The 20,147-nt window shown below is 33.3% G+C and overlaps 2 protein-coding genes across 5 annotated transcripts in view; both read right to left on the reverse strand.

Annotated features, from left to right (window-relative positions):
- Positions 1-1,111: 1,111 nt before the first annotated feature.
- LOC123907036 (R3H domain-containing protein 1-like) overlaps positions 1,112-20,147 on the reverse strand; it is a 29,900-nt gene continuing 10,864 nt past the window's right edge. For 3 of the 4 annotated variants that reach the window (XM_045957124.1, XM_045957111.1, XM_045957119.1), the window contains 8 exons: positions 17,742-17,813; positions 17,523-17,620; positions 16,358-16,566; positions 15,513-15,619; positions 3,455-3,532; positions 3,274-3,345; positions 3,055-3,152; positions 1,112-2,502 (listed from right to left, as the gene is read on the reverse strand). In XM_045957124.1, coding sequence (XP_045813080.1) covers positions 1,922-2,502; positions 3,055-3,152; positions 3,274-3,345; positions 3,455-3,532; positions 15,513-15,619; positions 16,358-16,566; positions 17,523-17,620; positions 17,742-17,813 — 1,315 coding nt within the window. In that variant the 3' untranslated portion in view covers positions 1,112-1,921. Of the gene's footprint in view, positions 2,529-3,054; positions 3,153-3,273; positions 3,346-3,454; positions 3,533-15,512; positions 15,620-16,357; positions 16,567-17,522; positions 17,621-17,741; positions 17,814-20,147 lie in introns of all 4 variants that reach the window. The other variant, XM_045957127.1, reaches the window with a different exon arrangement.
- On the reverse strand, positions 12,190-14,337 carry LOC123907054. Its single transcript, XM_045957140.1, has 4 exons — positions 14,058-14,337; positions 13,878-13,949; positions 13,655-13,752; positions 12,190-12,956 (listed from the first exon to the last, which is right to left on the reverse strand). Exons 1-4 carry the CDS (start codon positions 14,105-14,107, stop codon positions 12,361-12,363), a joined length of 816 nt encoding a protein of 271 aa, XP_045813096.1. The 5' UTR covers positions 14,108-14,337; the 3' UTR covers positions 12,190-12,360.

Raw genomic sequence — 20,147 nt, forward strand, 5'->3', positions numbered from 1 at the left:
TGAATAGTGTGGTTATGTGTGGGGAGATGGAACCTTGATTTATTTTCATTACTTTAGCAAGTCAAAAGTTCACTTCTGAACTTCTTATCACTCTATTCATGACTCATTCACTATAGCCACCAAAATTATTCTTATATCTCTTCTGCTAAATATTAACTTGATGCTTTGAAATTTGACACTTGGCATGCAAATATAACTAAATGCTAAAAATTCTAACTTGAGTAGAAATTGCAAGGGACGAACGACGAAGGGTATTAAATCTTCAGCATAAATCCAATGATCTATATAAATCATAAGGTTCTCTCTTAAATTTCTTAAGAGATTTTTTTTTTACAGAATTGATTCAATTTTTAGAGTTAATGATCATAAAGTTCAATTATATGAGTTAAAGAGTTGAGTGATAAGGGTGGTATTAGGTTCAATTTTCATCAACAAAAATTAGTAAATTAACATTTTAACATTGACCTAGAATAAGGTTAGCTCTCGTGATATAAATTGGATATCACAACTCTCCATATAAGACTACATGGATAGTCCCTTTTTCTTTTTCCATGTTGTAAGTAAGAAGTACCCACCGCTATTTAGAAGTGACAGATCTTTGTTAGAGAATTTATGAAACACGTAAGGTTAGAGATCGAAACTCAAAACTACTTGCTTAAAGGATTCAAATCTCTTATCTTATGCATATGCTAATGTTATAAATGTTAACATATATACAAGGATCGAATAACTACTTTTGTTCTATGACTTGAAATAAGGAAATGAGTTTGAGATATGGAAAGTCCCTACAAATTATTTTAAAAATTTAGATGGTGAATTTAACAAGTACTCATTTGAATCATTATTATCACAAGGCACATCAAGATCAAATAGAAACTTTTAAAGAAATGAAATACAAAATTCCATTGCAGTTGTGATTACTTCGTAGTTATTTGTAATCTTTCTGAGAATACTCATTTGATTACAAAGCTCATGAACATCCTTTAAAGCTGTTTGATTAGCTTCTGTTCATCTTTGATTTACAAAAACAAATAATTTCATCACTTCTAAAATTCTGCAACCACTGGCAATTGTCACCGCGAAATGTAAAGAGAAAAACAAGCAGAAGAAATTAGGAACAAATTTTTGTATATATAACAATACAGCCCTTGATAGAATAGGGAAGTCATGTACTTTTTTCTCCCATAATGAAATCCAATATTCACACAAAATAAAATAAACACACTAGAATGAAACTAATACTGCAACCACCGAAGTTTAGCACAAGTGGTTGGTGCACAAAGTGTGCGAGTGTTTATAAACTTTAGGGGTAGAGTTCGATTCCTATTTTATATCGACATTTAAATAACACAACCAGTTCCCTCAGCTTCATCCAGCCCTCGAAACAAGTCAAACACGATTGAGGACTGTTCATTCAAGATACCTTTTGCTCCCTTCTCCACAATGAAATCCAATATTCACTCACAGAATAAAATAAACACACTAGAAAGAAACTGATACTGCAACCACCGGAGTTTAGCACAAGTGGTTGGTGTATGCGACTGTCAACTCCAGGCTACTGAGTTCAATTCCTATATATATAAAAAAAACTGGTACTGCATGTCTTATATCAACATTTAAATGAACACAACCTGCTCCCTCAGCTTCATCCAAACCACAAAAGAGGCCAAAGCCAAACACGACTCGGGATTGTTCGTTCAAGATGCCTTTTGACTTGGCTGCTAGTCAAGTTACTCCAACACAACCAAAGAACTAAGCAATTTGCATGAATCTTCTCAAATCAATGCATCACAATTTTGAGTAAAAGCATGTTCATTACTCATCTCCTTGATTGTGATTGAAACCTGGGAAGCACCTGCCAACGTCCATCCGGAGCAATAAATTACCATTTTGCTTTAAAGATCTCACACAACCTTCTGTTCTAATTCTTGTTGTTTTCTCCATTTCTACTTCTAGGAACAGAACTATCCTTACCAGAGTGTACTCCCAAAGCATGAGCAAACATTCTCTTTGCAGCTCCTAGGTGCTCCTTTTTCATGTACTCTTTGCTCACAGTTTCCCCTTGTTTTCCATCTCGAGACAATGGTGGTGAATCTTTGTTAACTGGTGTTTGATCATTCCTTTTATTGAGTGAGGCTGCATTAGAAGTAGAACTGCCGGTGTTTCTTGTTCTGCTGTGTCTTCTCAGTGGTGACGACTCTTCATAATCTTTGGTTGGATACGACTTTTCACTATTGTTATCTTGAGGATTTAATTCATCTGTGAGCACTCTATCCTTCGTACTATCACTAACCAACTCATTTGGATTCTTTGTGTTGATTCTTTGACCTAGTGCATGCGCAATCATTCGGCGGGCTACCACAGGCACGCTTCGTGGCTTTTGTTCTTCAGGTTCTTTTGCCTCTGCCAAATTCATAGAAAAAATCCGCTCACGAGCAAGTAAATAAGCCGTTTTTCTTTCCTCCAGTGTCTGCTGAATGGATGCTGTATTTGTCTGTGAGACTAAAAAATGCAATATAGATTAAGGCCTACACAAAAGTGCAAATATCCACTTCATTAAAATAACAAGCGGTTTATACAAGGGTTTTATTTACTTCTATATGAGAATTTAATTTCTATTCTGGCTTTACCCAAAGTTTAATAACTGATGCAGTGATGTTCACTTTTTTTTTTTTTTGCTTACTCGTTATGATTTCATTTTTCCATTATGGATTTGTGTAATCTGTTAGCATAATACAACCAATAGATCATAATTTTTTAAGAAAAATAATAGAAACATGTGCTTCTACAAGGACAATATCAATAATTCTCAGCTACAAAAATTATACTTATTAGCCAACAAATTTAATTTGTATAGTAAACTAACTTCAGCATACAAAATTTTCCAATCGTACAATCTCATTCACTATGTGTAAAATGCTTATCAAAAAAAAAAAAAAAAAACTATATGTGTTAAAAGTTATGTTCTTTTTATAACGGTGAATCAAAAGGCAGGACCAGTATTGTGTATGATGTATAATTGTAATCGACAGAGAAGAATTAATAGTGTCTTACCAGGAGAGGCTTCTTTTCTCCGTAATATTTGGTGTGATGCAATCAAAGATTGAGGTTCATCATATGTCCCTAGGATATCGCTAACAAGGATAGGAGGTCTGCGATCCAAATGTAATTGTTATTTTATAAAGAAAATCTCACAATAGTCGCTAAAATATTACAAAATAAAGTAATCAAATATAAAAGGGACCAGGAGAGTTATAAGAGTGTAGTTTTTACATAGATGTATCTGGACATCTCTCCAGAATCAAATGACGATCTTCTCCTTCACCAGCAGATTCATGTGCAAACCTGCCACCAGTTATATCAAATAAAGGATAAGTAGATGCCGATTTAAAATGAAACCAGAAAGAATCTTTGAAATGGGCTTGCAGACAAAAAAAACAATTACGAAAAATACCCAAATATCTCAGCAAGGCGATGTAAGAGAAGACGGTTGTAAGAGTTCATTGGCTCCAACTCCAAGATCCCATCTGAACTATATTCAATAAAAACAGATATTCAGAAACATCGTGTATGGTAAACTCTGAAGCATCGACAATCCTAGGTTTAGTTGTGTCTAGTGTTTGTGTCTGTGTTCGAAATCATAGATGGTACCAGGGAAACTTAAACAAGTACAGCAGCATGCAAATGATAAATTGGCACAAAAGGCAGCTACAAAATCATATGCGACAAATAACCAACCAAACTTAGAGCCGCACTCAAAAGGCCCGTATACAAATTAAACACAGTTGGCACATATAAGTAAACCCTTGTTTGTTAATGTTGGTTTATGGCAGAATAATATTGAAAACTAAAGTAAAGTACGTTGAAGAGAATAATACTGAGATGAAATAGGGAAATTCAGTTTATTAATGACTGCAGCAATACACTAAATAGTAAGTTCAAAATATCAAAACAGAACACAACCACATCACCATAGAATTAGGAATGTGGGATAATAAAAGCTACTTTCTCTCCTAAGATGTAGGAACCACTTATTGACTCAAATAAAAAACTGAAACAATAGAAAATAAAGATAAAACAGCCACGTAATGCAGTCCAAAAGCAATAATTAACACTCCTCCTTGCTTTAGGATCTGCAAACTCCAATTTTCTGCCTTAAAAACTCAAACTTGCTGACAGGAAGTGGCTTTGTAAACAAATCTGCCAATTGATCCTCTGACTTGCAATAAACCAAAGTCACTTCTCCATTTTGCTGCATTTCTCTTAAAAAATAGAGTTTGATGTTAAAATGTTTAGTCTTCCCATGACATACAGGATCCTTTGAAATTGCAATTGCTGCCTGGTTGTCAATAAATACCTCTATCTTATGATTTTGTTGGAGATGTAAATCAAATAAAATCTTTTTTAGCCACACAACTTGATTTACAGCTGCTGTTGCTGCTATGAATTCGGCTTCTGCAGTGGATTGTGCTACTGTCTCTTGCTTCTTTGTGCACCATGAAAAAACTCCTGAGCCTAGACTGAAACAATATCCAGAGGTACTCTTCATGTCATCAATGGATCCAGCCCAGTCACTATCAGAGAATCCACACAACTTGAATGTTGGACAGCTCTCAAATTTGACACCATAATCAACAGTGCCCTTAATATATCTCAGTATTCTTTTTGCTGCTTTTAAATGCATTTCACTAGCACAATGCATAAATCGAGAGAGAATACTTACAGCAAATAGAATGTCTGGCCTTGTTGCAGTGAGATACATTAAACATCCAATAAAGACTCCTATAGTATCCTTCATCAACTTTGTCAAACCCATCTTCCTTGCTCAACTTCTCCTTTTGGTTCATTGGTGTGCTAACTGTTTTGCACTCTTCCATCTGAAATTTTTTCAATATTTCCTTTGCATACTTCTTTTGGTAGATGAACACATCATTCTCATTTTGCTTGATCTCAATTCCAAGGAAAAATGTCATCAAACCAAGATCTGTCATTTCAAAAGCTTGCATCATTTCTTGTTTGAATTCCTCAACAAGCCTTGTATCATCTCCGGTTACTAAAAGATCATCAACATAGAGGGAAATTATGAGAGAATTTTTACCCTTATGTTTCACATAAAGAGTGGACTCAGATAAACTTTTTTCAAAACCTATGCTCAATATATCTTACTGTACCAAGCCCTTGGTGCTTGTTTTAAGCCATAAAGGGCCTTCTTAAGAAGATAGACTTTATCTTCTCCACCTTGCACCGCAAATCCCTCTGGCTGCTCCACATATATCTCTTCTTGTAAATCTCCATTTAAAAAAGCTGATTTAACATCTAACTGGAATACTTTCCAGCCTTTTTGTGCAGCAATTGCTAACACCAATCTAATTGTATCTAATCTTGATACAGGTGCAAAAGTGTCAGAATAATCAACACCAAAAATTTGTGCATACCCTTTAACTACGAGTCTGGCCTTGTATTTATTGATCGAGCAATCTGCATTAAGCTTTGTTCTGAAAACCCATTTAACTCTAATGATGTTTCTATCTTCAGGCTTGTCAACGAGTTCCCATGTCTTGTTTTTTTGAATCATTGACATCTCCTCCTCCATTGCATTTTTCCATTTTGGATCTTTTAGTGCTTCTTCACAGCAAGCAGGTTCACATACTGCAACATTGCATCTTTGATAGATATCTGACAGCAGCCTTGTGCCTCTAATGGGAGGATCATCTTCTAATTCGTTCTCACACAACTCTGTTGTTTGCTTTTCAAGATAATCATCTTCAATATCATTGAAAGATCCAATTGTTTTTTTAGGATTCTTCCAGTCCCATTGTTGATCTTCATTAAAATGCACATCTCTAGAGACAGTCATCTTTCCACTTTGAGGATGATACACCTTGTAGGCTTTTGAAACAGAACTATATCCCACAAAAATTCCTGGAATTGCTTTCTTGTCAAGTTTATCACGCTTAACTTGTGGAACATGTGCAAAACAAACACAACCAAACACTTTAAGAAAGGTTAGTGAAGGCTTATACCCATACCAAGCCTCAAAAGGAGTTTTATCTTTCAAAACCTTTGTGGGGAGTCGATTTTGAAGATAAACAGCCGTGTTGGCTGCTTCTGCCCAAAATTGTTTTGGCAAGTCTTTCTCATGCAACATGCATCTAGCCATCTCCATTATGGATCTATTTCTCCTTTCACTAACTCCATTTTGCTCCGGAGTGTATGGAGTTGTGAGTTGATGTACAATGCCAGCTTCTTCACAAAATAAATTAAACTGTGTTGATGTATACTCCTTCCCATTATCGGATCTTAGAAATTGAATCTTGCAGCCACTTTGAGTTTCAACCATATTCTTGAACTTTACAAATACTCCAGCCACTTCATGCTTAAATTTCAAGAAAAAAATCCAGCACATTCTTGTAAAATCATCTATGAAGAGAACAAAGTACAGACTACCTTGTAATGACGGTGTTCTTTGAGGTCCTGCCACATCAGTGTGAATGAGCTGCAGCTTTTGAGAGGCTCTCCAAACAGTTTTTGGAAATGGTTTTCTGATTTGTTTACCAAATTGACAAGCATTACAATTTGGCAAATGATTAGAAAGCACCGGTAGACCTCTTGTCATATCATTATTCTTCATGTTCATCATTCTTTGAATATGACAATGACCAAGTCGCTTATGCCACAGTTCAGTGGGACTGACTTCAGTGAAATAAGCACTCTGCTCCTCCTCAATTGGATCAAATGAGAAGCTTTTACCTCTCATCTTAACCCTTAGAATCTCCCGACCAGTGGTGTCGAAGATTAGACAAAGTTGATTTTCAAAAGATACTTTAAATCCTTTTTCAATCAATTGGCCTACACTAAGCAGATTTTGGTCAATATCAGGTACATAAAGAACATCTGAGATTGTCTTTATACCTGAACTCGTTGAAATTACCACAGTTCCTTTTCCTTTTGCAGAAATATAGCCACCGTTCCCAATTCTGACTTTTGAGATTTGAGTAGGCTTCAAATCTTTGAAGAGAGTTCTATCATATGTCATGTGGTTTGTACAACCACTATCAATCAGCCAGCATTCTGAACTACTTTTAGTTGAAAAGCACGTTGCCACAAAAATCTGATCTTCTTCATCTTGCTCTACAACCTGGGCATTGACTTCATGTTGTTGAATTTTGCTTTTGCAAATTATAGCTTCATGTCCAAGCTGATTGCACTTGCTGCACTTTGCGTCTAGTCTTCTCCAACATCTAAACGGTGGGTGACCGTCGAGGCCACAGTGCTTGCAAGAGGGATAACTTTTCTTTTTACCTTTGTCTTTTCTTGGGTTGTTTGCGGTACTTCCAACTTCATGATGCTTGGCTTGTAAAGCACCTTCCACCACATGATCCTGTCTCATAAGCCTTTGTTGCTCCTGGGCTTGCAAGGCGTGCAACACTGCTGCTAAAGTGATTGTGGACAGATCTTTTGTGTTCTCCAAAGCCGTTATTGATGCTTCGTATCTCTCCGGTACTGTAACCAAAATTTTTTCTACGATCCTCGAATCAGCAAATTGAGTTCCGAGTAACCTAACCTTGTTTGCAATGGAAACCAATCTATCTGAGTAATCTTTAACTGTCTCAGACTCTTTCATTTTCTGCAATTCGAATTCCCTCATCAAGTTCAGCACTTGCATGCCTCGAGTCCTCTCATCCCCTGCGTATTCTTCCTTCAAATAGTCCCAGATGGCCTTGGCTGTTTTGAGCGTCATGATTCTGGTGAAGACAGTTTGTGAAACACCGGCAAAAAGACATGATTTTGCCTTTGGCTTTCTAGTTTTTTTCTCCTTGTGATTTTTTAACTGAGCCATAGTTGGATTATTCGGCAGCGGAGGAACTTCATAATCCTCTTCCACGGCTTCCCAAAGGTCCAAAGCTTCTAGGTAAGACTCCATTCTTACTGCCCAAAGGTCATAGTTGTCCCCATCAAAGACAGGAGGAGCAACTTGTGAGAAACTTGTTTCAGTTTCCATTTTCACAGGTCCCGTAAGATGATAGCTCTGCTACCAATTTGTTGGTTTATGGCAGAATAATATTGAAAACTAAAGTAAAGTATGTTGAAGAGAATAATACTGAGATGAAATAGGGAAGTTCAGTTTATTAATGACTGCAGCAATACACTAAATAGTAAGTTCAAAATATCAAAACAGAACACAACCACATCACCATAGAATTAGGAATGTGGGATAATAAAAGCTACTTTCTCTCCTAAGATGTAGGAACCACTTATTGACTCAAATAAAAAACTGAAACAATAGAAAATAAAGATAAAACAGCCACGTAATGCAGTCCAAAAGCAATAATTAACAGTTAACAAGATTTATACAACTATATTACAAAAATCATTGCATTTAATTTAAAACCATGTAAGATTGTGGTGCTGTATTTTAAAGTTACAGTGTATTATACTAATTTATTTTACGAGCCACAAAAGTAAACACAGAGGACATGAAAAGTATAATTTCAGCTGATTACAGAAAGAAGCTTCGACAAAAACATAACAATATTGTTTAAAACCATCCCATGTCATTTGAAACCTAAAAGATAAAAACACAAGCATTGTAAGAAATAAAATAAAAGGAGCAAAAAAGCAAATTGTAAGGATCCATTGAGAGCTCGAATTTGTCCATAACAATGTTAGAGACAACTACATCATTAATAGTGAATTGGGATTCCTCATAATGAATTGTGTTTTAAGATTGGTTCCATATCTAATTTGATGCACACTATAGATTTGTATCGATTGAGTTAACTTAGCATTGAATCGAGATACAACTCACATGTATCATAAGATACTGATAATCATGGTTTCATTAACTAAACTTTTAACTTAACCCACATAGTAGTGATGGCTTGAAACAAGCCAGCTAGACAGTAAAAAAACACTCAAAACCCATCTCATAAAGGTTACCTTGTGTCCTCACCCTGAAGATAGTTAACTAAAAGTTCTTCCATTGTAAGAACTAGATGCTTACAGGGAAGATTGTCCTTCACAAGAAACGCCAACTCTTCAACCTGAAATATATACATTAGTATTAGAGAAAAGGCGACATGCACTAAGTTTGTCACTATAAACTATCTTTACACCAATGTCCAGCGAAAATCCAGAATTTTGCGGCTACTTTAGATTGCAGCTACCAAGTGGAATAAAAATAGCAATACCATGAGGCCGTTTGGATTGGCTTATTTTTTAGCTTATGAAAAATAGCTTATGCAAATAAACAAGCTTTTATGTTAATTCATAAGTTCTCACTAACGAAATTTGTATCGTTATAAGTTGTTTTTTCATAAACTACCTTGACAAACTTATAATAATACATAAAAGCTTATTTATTTGAATAAGCTAAAAAATAAGTCAATTCAAACGAGCCCTTAGTACTATCGGTAAAACTTATTTTGAAAGTTTAAACACATGGCATGAAAAAACCCTTCTAAGGAAAAAATGCTGTACAGTGGCATACCAGTTCAAATAACTTCAAAACAAAGCAAAATCATCATCTTCACACATGCTACCAAATTGACACAAAACATGGAATTTCATCACCAAACTTAGCTTAGGGTTCTAAAGTTTGAATCTTTACAGTAAATAATGCAATTGGGTATAATTAGAAGAAAATAGTAGACATAAACAATAAATTATGCAATTGAGTACAATTAACAGAACATAGTACAGAGCAAGAGAGAAAGCAAAATTGAAATTGATGAGAGTATGTATATTGGGGGAAGAGTGATAGGAAGAAAGAGAAGTGAGAAAGGATTAACATACCATGGCGAATTGGGTGATACTCATATTGAAGGAATTAGGGTTCTAAGTTCCCAAATTACTTTACTTGCTACAAAATTTGAAACATGTATCTAATTTTGCAATTTAGTTCGGATTCGATGTCTGCGTGCGTGTATAAGTTACCCACCACTTTTATCTTTTATTTATGATTTTATTTTTAGACATTATTTTTTTTTTAAGCAATTTTTAGACGAATTTAATTTATATGCACGGTGGGTGTAAAGTTATTTTACATACGCGTCTAATAATATACTGACATGATAATAAAAAACACATGATGTGTTACATTCATTAAATGATGTGGCAACACATATATGTGTAAAAAATCTTTACACTGAAAGTGCAAAACAATTAAACTCATTTTTAGACATTATTATACGATATTTATTTAGAATTAGATGCATGTGTAAAATAACTTTACAAGTGTATATAAATTCTTATTTAGATAGTCCTTAGTTTGAAACTTGAAAGAATAAATTTTTTTTGTGCAAAATCAGTTTATTTTTTCCTTAGTTGAAACTTGAAAGAATACTTTTTTTTTTGCTAAATCAGTTCATTTTTTATTTTTTTTAAGAAGCCAATAGAATTTTTCTTTTTTTGTCAAAGCCAACAAAATATAAATAGACATCAATTTTACTATATTCCGAAAACTTCAATATAGTCAAATATTAGGCTTATGCAATATGCTGTTTATGCTATTAATATAGATGTTGTGAGTTTGTTCGCAGATTCATCCTTTTTATTTTTAGCGATTTTGAATTTGTATTGCATTGATGTACTCTCATCAATTTGATGAATGAATACATTTTATTTAGTAAAAAAAAGTTTATTTATGACCAAAAAAAAAATTATATGTCTTTTTTTTGGGATACAATATTTTATGTCTTTTGAAGTCAAAAAGAAATATTTATTTTATAACTCTAAAAATTTGGTCTAGTGGTAGAAAGACATATCATGAATCCGAGAGGTCTCGGATTTGAGCCCCGCTAATGTCTTTAGAAGAGGTAAATGTAAACACTTTTGTAAGCACTCTTTGAGTCCTAAGATCTTTCCTGCATTGGACTGGAGCACTAGATTTTATGTTCTTCTGTAGTCAAAAAAAAATTATTATTTTATTTTACTTATGCTTGTTTTACTGTAAAATAAAAAAAAAATTTATTTATGCACCAAAGACATTGTTTTATTTATATTTTATGTCCTTTTTAGTTAAAAGAAAATTATTTTATATTATTTATGCTTTTTGTTAGAATTATCGCCTAAAAAGATATTATTTTATCTATTTAGATTTTATATCCTTTTTTAGTTAAAAAATATATATTTATTTTATCTATGTTTTTATGTTAGACAGTATTCTGTTCCCACACTACCAACTACCAGTACTACCGAGTACCAAACCCCCAAAATAATATAACGTACCGTACAATTTTACCTGTTGCACCAACCTCTTGTGACACAACATTTCTCCTTCGGTATACTTTATTATTTCTGTGATACATTCCTTCTCTGTAGAAATAAATCCTCGGCAATTGCCGTTTGGGAATCATTCATACTATTTATATAATCTACTTTGATTATAATTTTTTACTAATATATACAAATAAATATTAGCATATTAAAAGTTGTTCAATTTATTAGGATGAGTATTTTCAAAATATAAAATTTTCATAATTTTTTATAAAAAATAATTAAAGATATTAGTGATCAAAGTTGTACATTAGTATATGTGCAAAAATCTAAAACGACAAATAAAAACAAATGGATGGATGGATGGATGGAGTACTAAACATCTTACTTCAAACTCACTTTCCCAAAAACACTTAACACATGGTTTACTTCACATAGGAATATAGGATATGATACACATTAGATTAAAGCTTCATAAAACGTGAAAGCATATTAATGTATAATGTAGAATGACATGTGTTCTCTTTTGAAACCAAAGTTTTACATGCAAAGGTATGCTAATGCTTGCAAATCTGCATCCAAAACGACGCTTCAGGCATGTAACATGCTAGCCAAGCAGTGTTCACATACAACATGAGATGAAATCATGCATCCAAAATGGGAGCAGACAAGTTGCAAACTTAGAGCAAAGGTGATTGGAGAACAAAAAACTTAAGAACGGAGTAATCAGTTACTGATCACTATTGAATTCGGACATGGAGAGGGTCAAGAACTGTTTTTGCTTTTCCGAAGGGAAGCAATGCAAGAGGATCCCGCCAATCACATCCTGAATACTGTCACTGATTTCACCTGGAGAGATACAGAGAGAGAGAGAGAGAGAGAGAGAGAGAGAGATTTGAAGCTTAAATTAATATCCTGATAGAGTAGGATAGGAAAAAGCTTGTGCATCAGTACTCAACAAAATGCTAAATATAAAATCATGTACAACATGATATATATGGTGATCCTCGTCTATAAACTGACAGCCTTGTTCACCGAGAACTGCTTGTTTTCTGCTTAGCCTTCTCAATGAGGGGCTTCAACTGCTTCTTCTCAGCAAGAATCTTTAGAAAGTTAAACAAAAAGGGTATGTAATTGTGTTTCCTACAAATATTCTCTGTCTTCCATTTTTTGAATTTTTCTACTTCTAGGAACAGAACTATCCTTCCCAGAGTGTACTCCCAAAGCATGAGCAAACATTCTCTTTGCAGCTCCCAAGTGCTCCCTTTTCATGTATTCCTTACTCACACTTTCCCCTTGTTTCCCATCTCGAGACAATGGTGGCGAATCTTTGTTAACTGGTTTTTGATCACTTCCACTTTGCTCACACTTTTTCGGTGAGGCTGCAATAGAAGTAGAACTGCCAGTGTTTCTTGTTCTGCTTGTTTGTGAAGACTCTTCATAATCTTCGGTTGGATATGACTTTTCACTATTGTTATCTTGAGCATTTAATTCATTCGTGAGCATTCTATCCTTCATACTATCACTAACCAACTCATTCGGATTCTTTGTGTTGATTCTTTGACCTAGTGCATGCGTAATCATTCGGCGGGCTACCACAGACACGGTTCGTGGCTTTTGTTCACAAGGTTCTTTTGCCTCTTCCAAATTCATAGAAACAACCCGCTCACGAGCAAGTAAATAAGCCGCTTTTCGTTCCTCCAGTGTCTGCTGAATGGATGCTGTATTTGTCTGTGAAACTAAAAAATGCAATATAGATTAAGGCCTACACAAAAGTGCAAATATCCATTTCATTAAAATAACAAGCGGTTTATACAGGAATTTTATTTACTTCCATATGAGAATTTCATTTCTATTCTGGCTGTACCACAAGTTTAATAACTGATACAGTGATGTTTACTTTTTTATGCATAGTCGTTATTATTTCATTTTTCCATTATGGATTTGTGTAATCTGTTGGCATAATACCACCAATAGTTTATCATAATTTTTCAAGAATTAGGTTTGTTTATACATCTACATCACCAAACTTGTTTGTACCATTCCATGTTTCCTAGACAATAAAGGAAATAATTTTCAACCATCTAGATAGCTTATGCATTTTGATACTACAATGTATTAGCAAATAAAATCAGAAAAATAATAGAAACATGTGCTTCTACAGGGACAATAACAATAATTTTCATGTACAAAAACTATTCTTGATTAGCCAAGAAATTGAATTTGTAGAGTAAACTAACTTTAGCAGACACAACTTGCCAACAGTACCTTTCCAACTCTTTAATAAAATAGTAAATTAAACCATAAATCTCATTCACTATATTTATTAAATGTTATGTTCTTTTTATAACGGTGAATCAAAAGGCAGGACCAGTATTACGTATGATGCATAACTGTAATCGACATTCGACAGAGAAGAATTAATAGTGTGTCTTACCAGGAGAGGCTTCTTTTCTCCGTAATATTTGGTGTGATGTAACCAAAGATTGAGGTTCATCGTACGTCCCTAGGATATCGCTAACAAGGATAGGAGGTCTGCGATCCAAATGTAATCGATATTATTTCAGAAAGAAAATCTCACAATAGTCGCTAAAATATTACAAAATAAAGTAATCAAATAATAAAAGGGACCAGGAGAGTTATAAGAGTGTAGTTTTTACATAGATGTATCTGGACGTCTCTCCAGAATCAAATGACGATATTCTCCTCCACCAGCAGATTCATGTGCAAACCTGCCACCAGTTATATCAAATAAAGGAAAAGCAGAAGCAGATTTAAAATGAAACCAGGAAGAATTTTTTAAATGGGCTTGCAAGAAAAAAATCTTTTAAGGAAAATACCCAAATATCTCAGCAAGGCGATGTAAGAGAAGACGATTGTAAGAGTTCATTGATCTTCATCATCCACCAAGGAGGGGTGGTTTTTGGGTCAATTTTTGACCCAAAATCACCCCTCTAAGTTGTTTTTTTATTTTCTTTCCATTTAAATAAGTGATTTCACATAAATTAAGTTTTTTAGTTTTGTTTTTCTTGTTTTGTGATTTCGTCGTCTGAGTGCGGCGCTTTGTTGGTGGTCGTCATTGTTACGGCGTTTGTTTGTCCGTCTTGTTGCGGTGTTCGTTTGGTTTCATTTTGAAAGGTAGATTTCAATCAATTGCAGATTCGATCAATGATTTGGGCATCATCGTTGCAGATCCGGAAGCATGGACATTCTGGTGACTTTTATCATATTATATTATTTGTAGGCATATTGCAATTGCCGTTGTATGCTATTAACATGGATGCTGTGAGATTGTTTGCAGTTTCATCCTTTTTGTTTTTAGCTATGTTGAATTTGTATTTGCATGTGATGTACTGTATCAATTATTGGAATGAATGAATATCCTTATTTTGAGTCAAAAAAAAAAAAAAAATAAAAAACAGATATTAAGAAACATCCTGTATGGTAAACTCTGAAGCATTGACAATCCTAGGTTTAGTTGTGTCTAGTGTTTGTGTCTGTGTTGAAATCAAAGATGGTACCAGGGAAATTTAAACAACTACAGCAGCATGCAAATGATAAATGCCACAAACGGAAGCTGCAAAATCATACGCTACAAAGGACCAACCAAACTTAGAGCCGCATTCAAAAGGCCCTTATATACACTCAACACAGTTTATACAAGTGAAAATGAAAGAAGATATACTATAAGGTTTTATAATCAACAAGTGAGTTGTTATGTTACAACTATAATACAAAAATCATTGCATGTATTTTAAAGTTTCAGTGTATTAAACTACTTTATTTTATGAGCCACAAAGGTACACATAGATGACATGAAAATTATAATTTCAGCTGATTACAGAAAGAAACTTTGACAAAAACATAACAAAATTGTTTAAAACCATCCCTCCCGTGTCATTTCATTTGAAACCTAAAAGATAAAAATACAAAGATTGAACGAAATAAAGTAAAAGGAGCAAAAAGCAAATTGTACGGATCCATTGAGAGATAAAATTTGTCCGTAATAATGTTAGAGATAAGTACATCATTAATAGAGATTCGGGATTCCTCATAATGAATTGGGATTTAAGATTGGTTCCATATCTAACTAGATACACACTAAACATTTGTATCAATTGGGTTTAACTTAGGATTGAATCGAGATACGACTCATGTGTATCGTAAGATACTGATAACCATGGTCCCATTAACTAAACTTTTAACTTCCCTGACCCATATAGTGATAGCTTGAATTCATAAACAAGCCGGCTAAACAGTAAAAAAACACTCAAAACCCATCTCATAAAGCTTACCTTGTGTCCTCCTCAGTCTGAAGATAGTTAACTAAAAAATCTTCCATTGTAAGAACTAGATGCTTACAAGGAAGATTGTCCTTCACGAGAAAAGCTAACTCTTCAACCTGAAATATATATACACATATATACATTAGTATAAGAGAAAAGATGACATGCACTAAGTTTGTCACTATAAACTATCTTTACACTAACGTACAACGAAAATCCAGAATTTTGCGATTATTTTTAGATTGCAGCTACCAAGTTGAATTACATAGCAATATCATGAGTTCTCATTGGATGTCGGTGTAAACTATTTTACATCGACCTCCATTAAACTCCTAGTACTATGAGTAATACCTAATTTGAAAGTATAAACACATGGCATGAAAAAACCCTTCTAAAGAAAAATGCTGCACAGTGCCATACCAGTTCAAATAACTTCAAAACAAAGCAAAATCATCGTCTTCACACATGATACCAAATTGACACAAAACATGGAATTTCATCACCAAACTTAGCTTAGGGTTCTAAAGTTTGTAACTTTACAGTAAGTAATGCAATTGGGTATAATTAGAAGAAAATAGTAGACATAAAGTTTGTAACTTCACAATAAATTATGCAATTGAGTACAATTAAAAGAACATAGTACAGAGCAAGAGAGAAGCAAAATTGAAATTGATGAGAGTATGTATATTCAGTAAGGCTGCATTAGAAGTAGAACTGCCGGTGTTTCTTGTTCTACTGTGTCTTCTCAGTGGTGAAGACTCTTCATAATCTTTGGTTGGATACGACTTTTCACTATTATTATCTTGAGCATTTAATTCATCTGTGAGCACTCTATCCTTCGTACTAACACTAACCAACTCATTCGGATTCTTTGTGTTGATTCTTTGACCTAGGGCATGCACAATCAATTGGCGGGTTACCACAGGCACGCTCCGTGGCTTTTGTTGATCAGGTTCTTTTGCCTCTTCCAAATTCATAGGAAAAATCCGCTCACGAGCTAGTAAATAAGCCGCTTTTCTTTCCTCCTGTGTCTGCTGAATGGATGCTGTATTTGTCTGTGAGACTAAAAGATGCAATATAGATTAATGGCTACACAAAAGTGCAAATATCCACTTCATTAAAATAACAAGTGGTTTATAGGGGGGTTTTATTTACTTCTAAATGAGAATGTCATTTTTTTATTTTTTTTTTGTCAGGTAGCCTAGTGGCTAGAAATTCCACCTTTTTAAGATGGATAAGTGGAGTGTCCGGGGTTCGAACCCCGGCTCCTGCATATAAAATGTTGATGTCCCTACCAACTGAGCTAAGCTCACGGGGACATTCATTTCTATTCTGGTTTTACCACAAGTTTAATAACTGTTGCAGTGATGTTTACTTTTTTATGCATACTCGTTATTATTTCATTTTTCCATTATGGATTTGTGTAATCTGTTAGCATAATACCACCAATAGTTTATCATAATTTTTCAAGAATTAGGTTTGTTCATACATCTACATCATGTCATCACCAAACTTGTTTGTACAATATCCATGTTTCCTAGACAATAAAGTAAATAATTTTCAACCATCTAGATAGCTTATGCATTTTGTTAGGACCTCAATATAGGGCGTATTAGTAATAAATATTATGAGGAATCCTACTCTGGCCCTTACAAAAAACTATGCTCATTCCTTGCTCTAAAACCCTAAAACTTATTCTTAAATACTAATAAGAAAATAAAAGCACATAATATCTTTATTTAACCTACTAATTAAATATTCCTATCTTTACCAAAAAAAAAATATATTCCTATAACTAAGGATATATTATTGAAGAATATCTTTATTATAAATTACTAATATAATATTTATTACTAATAATACGCCCTATATTGAGGTCCTAACACATTTTGATACTACAGGACCAGTATATGTGTTAAATGTTATGTTCTTTTTATAAGGGTGAATCAAAAGGCAGGACCAGTATTGCGTATGATGTATAATCGTAATCGAAAGAGAAGAATTAATAGTGTGTCTTACCAGGAGAGGCTTCTTTTCTCCGTAATATTTGGTGTGATGCACTCAAAGATTGAGGTTCATCATACATCCCTAGGATATCGCTAACAAGGATAGGAGGTCTGCGATCCAAATGTAATTGTTATTTTATAAAGAAAATCTTACAAGAGTTGATAAGATATTACAAAATAAAGTAATCAAATATAAAAGGGACCAAGAGAGTTATAAGAGTGTAGTTTTTACATAGATGTATCTGGACATCTCTCCAGAATCAAATGACGATATTCTCCTTGACCAGCAGATTCATGTGCAAACCTGCCACCAGTTATATCAAATAAAGGATAAGTAGATGCAGATTTAAAATGAAACCAGAAAGAATCTTTATAAGAAAACATGTTATTCTTGACCAAACTTATTGAGGGCCAAAGGCCATCAGTAATGTATTTGTGAGTTATTGAAGGCTCCCAGCCGTCAATAATGTATAATGGCCGCCAGTAATGCATCTTGGAGGACGTAAAAATTCAAAACGGTCAAAATGAGCATTTGTGGCGGTCAAGGGCCGTCGGTAATGCTTCTTGAAAGACGGAAAAGGTGTGACACATTACGACGGCTGCAGGCCGTCAGTAATGAATGGACCGTTTGAAAATTGTGACGGTCAGGGGCCGTCAGTAACGCGTCTTGAAGGAAGGAAAAGTGGGAGCATTTACGACGGCTTCAGGCCGTCAGTAATGCATGACCGTTGGACATTTATGGCGGTCAGGGGCCGTCAGTAATGTTTGAAAATTGTGCGAAAATTAAATTTTTGACCGTTGGAGACAACATTAACTCACTTCTCCTATTTATAATTCTTCAACAAATCCATTCTACACTTCACTTCATTTTTACATTTCCATTCTCTCTCTAAATTTTCTCTAACTTCTCTCTTAAATTTCATACTTTTAACTCTCATATTTTCATCCAAAAAGTGGTAAGTGTTTGTGTTTTATTTTTACAAAGTTAAAATTTTTGCTTTGTTATTTAAATGTATATGTTCTAATATTTGTTGTTTACCGTTTTTATTAGCAAGTCTTATTCTCGTGGTCGTGGGTTAGGAGCGCGCCAAGTAAGAATCTACTCGGCACCCAAGTAAGTAACGTAATTTTAATTTATAATACTTAGTGATAGTTTTTTTTTACCGTATACTTAGTAATAGTTATTAATTAATACTTTGTAATTTGTTACTAATATTTTCTTATCACTAAGTATAAAAATTATTGTTTTTGTAAAAATAATTAAAAAAAATATATTTAATTTTGTTTATTTCGAAAACAGTAATATTTTTTTTTAAATAAGTATTTTTTTTTCAAAAAAACAGTATATTTATATTCTTTTTTTTAAAAACGAAATATTTAAAAAATTCTTTTTAAAAAAGAAAATTTTTAACAGTTTGTGTATTTTTAAAAAAGTAATGTAATTTTCATATCTCCATCCAAAAAGTGGTAAGTGTTTGTGTTTTACTTTTAAAGTTAAAATTTTTGCTTTGTTATTTAAATGTATATGTTCTAATATTTGTTGTTTACCATTTTTATTAGCAAATTCTCGTGGTCATCGGAGGTCGTGGGTTAGGAGCGGAGTTTGTGGGTTAGGAGCGCGCCAAGTAAGAATCTACTCGGCACCCAAGTAAGTAACGTAATTTTAATTTATAATACTTAGTGATAGTTTTTTTTACCGTATACTTAGTAATAGTTATTAATTAATACTTTGTAATTTGTTACTAATATTTTCTTATCACTATGTATAAAAATTATTGTTTTTGTAAAAAAAATTAAAAAAAAATATTTAATTTTGTTTATTTCGAAAACATTAATATTTTTTTTAAATAAGTTTTTTTTTCTTTCAAAAAACAGTATATTTATATTCTTTTTTTTAAAAACGAAATTTTTAAAAAATTCTTTTTAAAAAAGAAAATTTTTAACAGTTTGTGTATTTTTAAAAAAGTAATGTAATTTTCATATCTCCATCCAAAAAGTGGTAAGTGTTTGTGTTTTACTTTTAAAGTTAAAATTTTTACTTTGTTATTTAAATGTATATGTTCTAATATTTTGTTGTTTACCATTTTTATTAGCAAATTCTCGTTGTCATCGGAGGTCGTGGGTTAGGAGCGGAGTTTGTGGTTAGGAGCGCGCCAAGTAAGACTCTACCCGGCACCCAAGTAAGTAATATATGTAATTTTAATTTATAATACTTAGTGATAGTTTTTTTTTACCGTACACTTAGTAATAGTTATTTATTAGTATTTGGTAATTTGTTACTAACATTTTATTATTACTATGTATTTAAAAAAAGAAAAAAATTATATTTAAAAAAATTATAATATATATGTTAAAAGTCGGTAGTTTTGTCAACTAAAAAACTTAGTATTTTTTAGATTTAATAAACCATAAACTTTAAAAATAAAATGTTAAAAGTTTATAATTTGCGTCAAAAAATAAAAATAAAAAGTTAGTATTCTTTGAAATCATAAAACACAACGATAAATATGGGATTGGTTATTATACATAAGCTATCCTTATGCACCATGCATAAGTTACTTAGTACACCCCCCAAATTACTAGCACACCCCCAAATTTCTCATGCACCCCCCAAATTACTTGTGCACCCCCAAATTTC

This window comes from Trifolium pratense, linkage group LG1 (assembly GCF_020283565.1).
Source record: "Trifolium pratense cultivar HEN17-A07 linkage group LG1, ARS_RC_1.1, whole genome shotgun sequence".
Classification (NCBI taxonomy): domain Eukaryota; kingdom Viridiplantae; phylum Streptophyta; class Magnoliopsida; order Fabales; family Fabaceae; genus Trifolium; species Trifolium pratense.